Here is a 9,768-nt window from a genome sequence, read left to right as displayed (position 1 = left end):
AGCTCAGCCTCAGCTCAGTCTCATCTCAGTCTCATCTCAGTCCAGCTCAGCCTCAGCTCAGTCTCAGCTCAGCCTCAGCTCAGTCTCATCTCAGCCTCAGCTCAGCCTCATCTCAGTCTCATCTCAGTCTCATCTCAGTCTCATCTCAGTCTCATCTCAGTCTCATCTCAGTCTCATCTCAGTCCAGCTCAGCCTCAGCTCAGTCTCATCTCAGTCTCATCTCAGTCTCATCTCAGCCTCATCTCAGTCTCATCTCAGCCTCATCTCAGCCTCAGCTCAGTCTCAGCTCAGTCTCATCTCAGTCTCATCTCAAGTCTCATCTCAGTCTCATCTCAGTCTCATCTCAGTCTCAGCTCAGCCTCAGCTCAGTCTCATCTCAGCCTCAGCTCAGCCTCAGCTCAGTCTCAGTCTCAGTCTCAGCTCAGTCTCAGTCTCAGTTCAGTCTCAGTCTCAGTCTCAGTCTCAGCTCAGCTCAGCTCAGTCTCAGCTCAGTCTCAGTCTCAGCTCAGTCTCAGTCTTGTCCCAATCTCAGCTCAGTCTCATCTCAGTCTCATCTCAGTCTCAGCTCAGCTCAGTCTCAGCTCAGTCCAGCTCAGTCTCAGTCTTGTCCCAATCTCAGCTCAGTCTCATCTCAGTCTCATCTCAGTCTCAGCTCAGCCTCAGCTCAGTCTCATCTCAGCCTCATCTCAGTCTCATCTCAGCCTCATCTCAGCCTCAGCTCAGTCTCAGCTCAGTCTCAGCTCAGTCTCATCTCAAGTCTCATCTCAGCCTCATCTCAGTCTCATCTCAGCCTCATCTCAGCCTCAGCTCAGTCTCAGCTCAGTCTCATCTCAGTCTCATCTCAAGTCTCATCTCAGTCTCATCTCAGTCTCATCTCAGTCTCAGCTCAGTCTCATCTCAGTCTCATCTCAGTCTCATCTCAGTCTCATCTCAGTCTCATCTCAGTCTCAGCTCAGTCTCATCTCAGTCTCATCTCAGTCTCATCTCAGTCTCATCTCAGTCTCAGTCTCAGCTCAGCCTCAGTCTCAACCTGCTGTAAAACCGGTCAACACTCAATGGTTTACAGTAAAACTGTTATACATACAAACACAGTTTCCTAGAACTGCAGTCCTGAAACTGGGATCATGATATTTAGTGGATAAGAAGGTTTATCCTTGTACAAACACATGAGCAACAGTAAACGTGTGTATGTGTGTGTGTGGATGGCAGGATGGCATGGACATGGGGATCGTGAACGCTGGTAATCTGCCGGTGTATGACGACATCGATAAAGAGCTCCTGCTGCTCTGTGAGAACATCATCTGGAACCGAGACCCAGACGCCACAGAGAAGCTCCTGCTGTACGCTCAGGTACTGTAGAACCAGAACCAGAACCTGAGACTGGTACCATCTGATCTAAACCAGTACCAGAACCATCCGCTCAGTACCAGAACCATCCGCTCAGAACCAGAACCCCGAGACTGGTACCATCGATTCTAAACCAGAACCAGAACCATTCGCTCAGAACCAGAACCATCTGCTTTAAACCAGGAACCATTCGCTCAGTACCAGAACCCGAGACCTGCGTCTCTGATCAAAAAAGACCCAGGGCATATAAAGCTTCTCAGAAAGGCTCTTAAGAATAATCCTAAACTTTGTTTTAAGTGTCAAAAAATTCTTAGTAAAAAGTAGGACTTTTCTTAGAGTAGGAGACTTTTATAAAGAAGCTAAAAGCAACAGTAAAGTCTGAGACTGATTCTGAAGTGCTGCAAACTAGGTCACTACAATGATGTCAACTCAAAATGGCCGTCCTCAACCTCTGAATCAGCCAATAGTGAGCCTGCAAGGGTGAGGTCACAGCAGCATGACACCAATGTAATTATAATAAAATCACCTAATTAAGACACTGAAACATTTATTTCAATACTTACATTTATTTTAAAAAGTAAAATAAATTAAAAATTAAAAAGTGCCACGGAGTGACTCATTCCCAGTTGGAGGGAAGCTTGCAGTCCTCATGAGAGTGGCTTGCTTTTGCGGCCTGTATTGAAGATCAGCTGGAGAGTCAGTGAACTGCCACAGTACTGGCCTGGGGTCTCATTTATAAAGCGTGCGTACGCACAAAACGGGGCTGGAAACGTACGTACGCCAGTTCCCACGCAAAGGTTGTGATCTATAAAAAACAAACTTGACGGGAGAATGTGCGCACCTTTAAGCAAACTTTGAGCCGTGCGTACGCACATTCTGGAGACAAAGGGAATTGGCGACACCGATGGTGAGCTGGAGTTAAGTGTCTTTTTGGTCACTTTTAGACAGAAAATCTAAAGAAAATTTAACATATACAGAAAGATAATTCAAAATATAATTTCACTCACCAAGCCTGTCACTTGAAGCAAATATCCATCCCTTCTTAAATGTCCGCGTCAGCGAGCGCACTGGGCCGTTTAGTGAAAATGACGCAAATACCAGTTTAAATAAATAAAATAATGATTTAAACTATGTTTTACTTCTGATATAAACATTTAGATTAAATATGCCTTTAATATTTCAGGTTAAACACTTAAACATGAAATCATTACTTAGAAGTTACAACATTTTTTATATTCAAATTCAATCAATAGAAATATTTGTTGTGGATGCAGTGTTTTTGAACACTTTTCCTGTGGCGTGCTGTGTTTAAATGTTTTAACCACAGAGATAATTGCTTATCATGATAATACCAGATTGTCTGAGAAAATAGTTTCGTGCAAATAATGCCCAAGGCCTATCTGCTTCCATTAAAAATATCAATTAAAAATACAATTCGGCCAGTGGAAAAGATTGAGAAAAACTTTCTCTGAAATGTATTTTACACTATTTGATTTATGTATTCAAAAACAAGGCAAGGATAGGCAACTACATGATTTTTATTAATGTAATGTGTCTTGTACCGTTAAACGTTATCACGTGGATGAATAATCATATGCAAATGATATGTAGATGAGGATCTGCATAGTAAAACTAGGCGTTGTAAGCTCCATATATGGTTATTTCGGGGAGGAGACGCATGTGCGCACAATCTTCCGCTGACTGGGATTTATAAAGTGAATTCTGCGCAGGTTCTGGCGTACGAACGGTTTTATAAATCCGAATATTTTTTTGCGTACGCCATTTTTGGCTTTCGGGCGCACGTACACTTTTAGTAAGGTTCCTACGCACAGTTTTATAAATGAGACCCCTGAAGTGTTGAGCAGCCTGGGACAACTGACATCTTACCCTTTATCCAAAGATTATTAAAAATGTAAAAAAGATTTTGTAAGCATATTGTATAGTAGTGCTTTGACTCAATGGTTTTATGTGTGATGACTGTTGTCATTGTATTCTTTTTCCTGGAGCTTTTTTGTTTTTCTAAAAATATGTATTTTTTTCCTCACATTTTGATGAACTTGTAAGAAAAACAAAACAAAAGCCTTTGCACTTTCATCACTTTGGGCCACTTCTGTACGTTTGGTGTGGTCGTGCCACAGTAGTGCTGTTTCAGAGCCGAGTCGTCACCGGTGCACAGTAGGGGTGGGAACTGGCAAAAAAGTGATGATTCGATAGTATTGCGATATTTGGACCACGATTCAATATTATTGGCATTCTTACCATATTGCGATACAGCGAGGATTGCGATTCGATTCTGCGATATATTGCGATTCATGTCCCCCATATTATTCAAAGGCATTACAAAAAATTAGGAAAATAAGACTGCTCAACTCACTTCAAATGTCACATTTAATTCTGTGAACATTATCTTCTACACATTAACTGAAGTGCAAAAACCTTGTCCTTGAACATTCAGGACACCGGACCTCATTACAGGACAGGACGTAATTACTCTCTGATTAGGAGACGTCTCACATGAATGGTGGGCTCCCAGCAAATGTGTAGCCCACTGCTAGAGTCCAGTCCTGTTGGCTGCAAGGTTTATCAACCAAAATTCATTTGGAAATATACTATTGGCTTTTTGATGAAAACCGAAATGTACCCACACTTTCAGTCTGTGGAAGGGTTAGAAGACGGAGCGGTTGTGCTGGTGAAGACATTTTCATGACAACAAAGCACCGCAACAAGCGCCACCTTGTGGATGTAATGCGCAAATGTAAATTATCACAGTAAACTCAGAGAAAACCAATGGAGAAAACCCGAAAGTAAAACAGATAATTTTATAATTAAATATTGCAATACTTTGCACTACTGTATCGATATAATTGCGTGCGCAAAATATCACGACACCGAACAGAATAGATTTCCCCCCACCACTAGTGCTCTGCTGCAGTTCTCCAGGCGCCAAAAAGGTCAATATTTCTTGTCATCACTGCAGTCAGAGCACTAATTTGTAGAGTGGGAGGAGTTACAAAAAGAATACCTTTACAATCAAGCCTGTATCGTTTATTTAACTGCCTGTCAATATGATATAGCCTACATAACGTCATATACATGTACATAACTCCAATACATATGTTCGTTGGAAAGTTTGTGTCTCCTCCTCTCTGCTGCCATCTTGTTTCTCCTAACTAGGCTAGGAGACCTCTCCAGCACTCTTACATCATTTAGGAGCTGAGACCTAGTCTTAACATTTAGGAACCTTTATGAATCACACTTACTCTTAAGTTTAGGAATAAAATTGCATCAATCTTAGTATTTTGACACACGTGAGATAAAGTTTGCTCTGAGCTTCTTTATACATACGGCCCCAGATCTTGATGCTAATGGGTTTGGTGCAAAAACTTTTGACTTACTTGAGAAGTGCTTCATGCTTCGTTTTAATTGGATTCATTTGTATTTTAAGCTTTAATGAAGGGGTGTGTTGATGTAACCCTTGAGCTGTGCTTAAAATCCTTGACCTAAGTTGGTGTCTGGGTCAAAAATGACCCACCTTTTAAATGACTTCAGTCTCTCATTATGCTGTGGTATCGCCAAATACTGGATTATCTTTTTGTCCAAGTTTTTTCTTTCGATTAGCACAGGGTTTGTGTTTCTTGTGGAGCTGACAGACTGTAGGCCTCATTGATCTGAGCTCATACACCTGTGAAATATGTTAAAGCGCTGAGATCGACTGAGATCATGAACTGTTGTGGACTGAAGTGTTCCTCATGTTGTGTTCTGCTGTGTGTAGAATAACGCTAAAGGAGGAAAGAAGGTTGTTCAGACGGATGAGTGGAGGAGTGGCAGCGTGGAGGAGCGGCTGGAGTACGCACTCATCAAGGTCAGTCTACACACACACACACACACACACACTTCCTTTCACTGCACATAACACGCAATCAGAGGATAGAGAGACCAGACTAAGCAGCAACCTTCTCTCTCTCTCAACACTGAAGAGACTTAAACTGCAGTTCATCCACTGGCCACTAGAGACTCAATCCCATAAACCCTCATGTTAAAATACCCAACTTTACAGCAGAAAAACATGTTTACAGTCTAAAAGTGCTAAAAGTGGTTTTGGTCTATATCGCTAATGTTGCCCTTCATGACGACTGTGAGGGGATGAATATTTGTATAACTCATCCGTTTAAATTATATTAAGCCTTAAAGTTCTGCATAATTAAGGGCGTGGCCACTTGAGTGACAGGTGGATTGCCGCTGATGTCACTACTAGCCGTTTGTCTGCTGTGTGTTAGCGTCACGTCACCTCAGCTAATCCGCCTCGCTGCACACTGTCGTTTATCCGGGAGTGACGCGCGGCCAAGATGGCGACGGCCGGCTCCGCCCACTTTGGGCTTCAGAAACACCCATATGTTTTTACAGTCTATGGACCGGACATAATGAAGCTGTGTGTGTGCGTGTGTGTGTGTGTGTGTGTGTGTTCTCAGGGAATAGAGAAGCATGTGGTGCAGGACACTGAGGAGGCGCGTCTTCACTCGGACCGGTATCCCCGGCCGCTGCATGTGATCGAGGGCCCGCTCATGAACGGCATGAAGACGGTCGGAGATCTGTTCGGGGCCGGGAAGATGTTCTTACCACAGGTACCGGAGACACACACACCTCAACGAATGTCTGATGATGATGTAGATGATGGTATCAATTCATATTGATAAGCTCGCTTGCATCAGCAGAGAAGCTGAAGACGTGGAGCAACTTCAACTTCTCCAACTTTTATTTATTTATATAGCAGATTTAATAGCAATGTTGTTGCCCAAAGTGCTTCACAGTTTATAATTAAAACATACATATAGAGGTGTAACGATTCCCTCGTGTCACGATACTGAACTCACGATAGCATATTACTGCGGTACACCAAGACACATGGTAAAAGGTTAACAAAAAATGTTCTGTTGATTAAAATGCTAGATTTAGTTTTACATTGTGTGTGTAAATGAATATTCTTGGACTTGGTGCTGAAACCCAATACAGGACAATAGAGACGCCAGAATAACAATATTCATGATTCTGAAGATGAAAACACTGAATTATTGTAGATGAATATGCTTGATCTCTGTCACTGACGACTAGATATATGTAAAATAATGTAGGACACTTTTTACTGGATATCTGGCATTATCAGGACACACACATATTCTCCCATTGCATTATTATGCATTATATTCAACATTATATAGTAGTTTAATGTACTACTGACACTAAAACTCTGAAAACTTAAATGTTTTATTTTGGGTGAACCATACACAATACATATTGATGCATTTTTGTATTGTGATATATTGTGACACCCCTTCATACATATATAAAAACATTTACCAAGCCTAGCAAACGAAGGCATGACTACACACTCTTACACACACACCCTCACACAACTGTAGAGTGGCATCAGTATAAACTTTTTAATTACAAGCGATTAAAAATAAAGCTTCATGAAGAAGCTTAAACATCTTCTAAAGAGCAACTAAAGGTTCTTTATAGTGGACAAAAACTCTTTAGATTATTGAAATGTTCTTTAAGAAAAAATGTGGATTCAAAAACAGTTATTTTGTGATATCGCTGCCAAACCCCCTTTTGGACTTTTACTTTTAAGAGTGTAAATTGATGTTAGATTATGAAGACATCAATCTTTTATGATCTAGAATAACTAATGAAGCATTTAGAATAATAACATGTTAAAACTCGTCATCGAAGGGAAGTTGGTCTTTTCTCCTCTATTGTTCTGTATATCCGAGTGAAACGCTTAAGAACAAATGTGGGCGGGGCTTGATTGTGTCCGAGGGGAAGTGATTGGATGGTTGTGGTTTGCTATTGGCTGATCTCATGTGAGTGACAGGTTATAGCCCCGCCCTCGTCATCAGAGAAGAGAAGAGATGCTGCAAGAGGAACTTATTCTGATTCAACACTATTAACACAATAATGCTGTGCACTCATAAATCATTTAGAATAAACAGCAATATTCCATAAAAAAACAGGTATTGTCCGTTTTAAATCATTAGACAGTAGTGGAGTCCATCACAGGTCCGGTGTGTGTGTGTGTGTGTGTGTCATCAGGTGATCAAATCGGCGCGTGTGATGAAGAAAGCGGTCGGACATCTGATTCCCTTCATGGAGAAGGAGAGACAGGAGATGATGTCGGGATCTGATGAAGACACGGTGAGTGTGATGATGAAGAACAACCTGATGATGATCACAGATCTGATTCTCAGAGAGCATGATGGGACAGTTACTGTGTGTGTGTGTGTGTGTGTGGCTCTGCAGGACCCGTATCAGGGGACGGTTCTGTTGGCCACGGTGAAGGGAGACGTTCATGATATCGGCAAGAACATTGTGGGAGTCGTGCTGGGATGCAACAACTTCAGGTGAGTGTGTGTGTGTGTGTGTGTGTGTGTAAGCACTGCTCCTGGCGTATGGTTTGTATTTAGTGTCCGTTCAGATGCAGCAGATGTTTGAAGTCAGACGAGTAAACGCTGCCATCAGTCATTCTAACCCGACGCTGTGTGTGTGTGTGTGTGTGTGTGTGTGTGTCCTTAGGGTCATTGATCTGGGAGTGATGATTCCCTGTGACAGAATCCTGCGGGAGGCCATTCAAAACAAAGCCGGTGTGTGTGTGATGTTCTCCTGTGGAAGTAAAATAATGAAAAAGCTTGTTGTACTAATAAATAAAAAAATGCATCGCATTAACCGTGATTACATTTTAATGCATTGTATTTTTAGGGCTTGCATTACTTTACTTCCATATTCTCCTCTCTGACTGAGTGTTCACACACGCATGATTCTCTCTGTGTGTGTGTGTGTGTGTGTAGATGTCATCGGCCTCTCGGGCCTCATCACTCCGTCTCTGGATGAAATGATTTACGTGGCCAAAGAGATGGAGCGTCTGGGCCTGAAGATTCCTCTGCTGATCGGGGGAGCGACCACGTCCAAGTACGGCTCCGTTCCCGAGAGGTTTACATGCGTTTACAGGGATGAAGGGAAGCAGTTTTATGTGGCCATCGTGTCATTAGACTTGTCATGATTCTTCTGAAGATGCTTTATTGGAGTCTCTTATTTTAATATCAGTAGCAGATGCAGTTGTTTAGCTGGACTGTTTTCCATGAATCAGTTCACAGTCTCGTTCTGATTCACTGATTCATGGGAAAGTGTCAAACTGAACAACTGCTATTTAAATAAGAGACACACATCAGTTCTTCAGTTTGACTCTTTTCCATGAATCATTTTGATTCACTGATTCATTTGCATCATCGCTCAATGTTTGAGTGAGGTTGATGTAGTTATTGCTTCTAAATGTTTCTGTTAATTACACTGATGATGCTCTGAAATTTCAAAATGATCCTGTCAGTTCTTTAAGAGAATATTATGTTCGTTCATTTAGTAAAACAGGTTTTTACAATACTGAATGCTTTCGTCTGGTTACGGTGGATGAAGTGACAGAAAATCCTCTATTGTGTGTGTGTGTGTGTGTGTGTGTGTTTTGACAGGACTCACACGGCGGTGAGAATCGCCCCGCGCTACAGCTCACCCGTCGTTCATGTGCTGGACGCGTCCCGCAGCGTAGTAGTGGTGAGACACCTCTCTCTCTTTCTCTCTCTCTCTCTCTTTCTCTCTCTCTCTCTCTCTCTCTCTCTCTCTCTCTCTCTCTCTCTCTCTCTCTGTCTCTCTGTCTCTCTGTCTCTCTGTCTGTCTGTCTGTCTGTCTGTCTGTCTGTCTCTGTCTCTGTCTCTCGCTCTCTCAGCATTTAAGCACCTGTGTGATTGAGTTAGATGTCAGTCAGAATGCGCAGCCTCATTAGTAGTAATGATGTGTCAGTGTGGAGGCCTTTAGTCAGTAAACACTCATGAAACCCAGTTTCATCAGCAGTTCTCCACAGTTCTTCTGATCCAGAATGCTTTATTTCACTCGAGCATCACAGATTCACACAAATGCATGCTGAAATTCACCAATACATACAACAAAATCAACAAATGCACATGGTTTTGTAAGCTCACCATAAATTTCACAAATACACACATATGCTGTATGAAAAATACAGTTTACTGCACCAATAACTGCACAGCCATATATGACACGTATGAACACGCTGTTGCATTTTTTTTGCAAAAGCTCTCACCTTCATGAGAATGCTAGCTTCTACTGGTTGGGCTGCTTCTGAGGATGAGGATGATGAGATATGATGATGATGATGATGATGATATGATATGAAATGGTGATGGGGATGATGATGATGATGATGATATGATGATGACTGTGCAGTGCTCTCAGCTGCTGGATGAAGCTGTGCGTGAGGATTACTTTGAGGAGCTCCGAGATGAGTATGAAGACATCCGCCACGATCACTACGACTCCCTGAAGGTCTGACGGTCACACGACATGTTATGCACATAT

General features: G+C 42.2%; 1 protein-coding gene across 1 annotated transcript in view; it reads left to right on the top strand.

The window, feature by feature from the left end:
* The window catches only part of mtr (5-methyltetrahydrofolate-homocysteine methyltransferase), a 31,559-nt gene that overhangs the window by 16,555 nt on the left and 5,236 nt on the right, over window positions 1-9,768 (top strand). Inside the window, exons 18-26 of the mRNA XM_084433772.1 lie at window positions 1,210-1,350; window positions 5,120-5,209; window positions 5,817-5,969; window positions 7,438-7,539; window positions 7,645-7,745; window positions 7,918-7,985; window positions 8,190-8,310; window positions 8,865-8,946; window positions 9,637-9,735. Of these exons, the coding sequence (XP_084289898.1) occupies window positions 1,210-1,350; window positions 5,120-5,209; window positions 5,817-5,969; window positions 7,438-7,539; window positions 7,645-7,745; window positions 7,918-7,985; window positions 8,190-8,310; window positions 8,865-8,946; window positions 9,637-9,735 (957 nt within the window). The remainder of the gene's footprint in view (window positions 1-1,209; window positions 1,351-5,119; window positions 5,210-5,816; window positions 5,970-7,437; window positions 7,540-7,644; window positions 7,746-7,917; window positions 7,986-8,189; window positions 8,311-8,864; window positions 8,947-9,636; window positions 9,736-9,768) is intronic.

Source organism: Rutilus rutilus, assembly GCF_951802725.1.
Source record: "Rutilus rutilus genome assembly, chromosome: 16".
Classification (NCBI taxonomy): Eukaryota; Metazoa; Chordata; class Actinopteri; order Cypriniformes; family Leuciscidae; genus Rutilus; species Rutilus rutilus.
The sequence above is the reverse complement of the archived record's forward strand: the minus strand, read 5'-3'. Positions and strand labels throughout refer to the sequence as shown.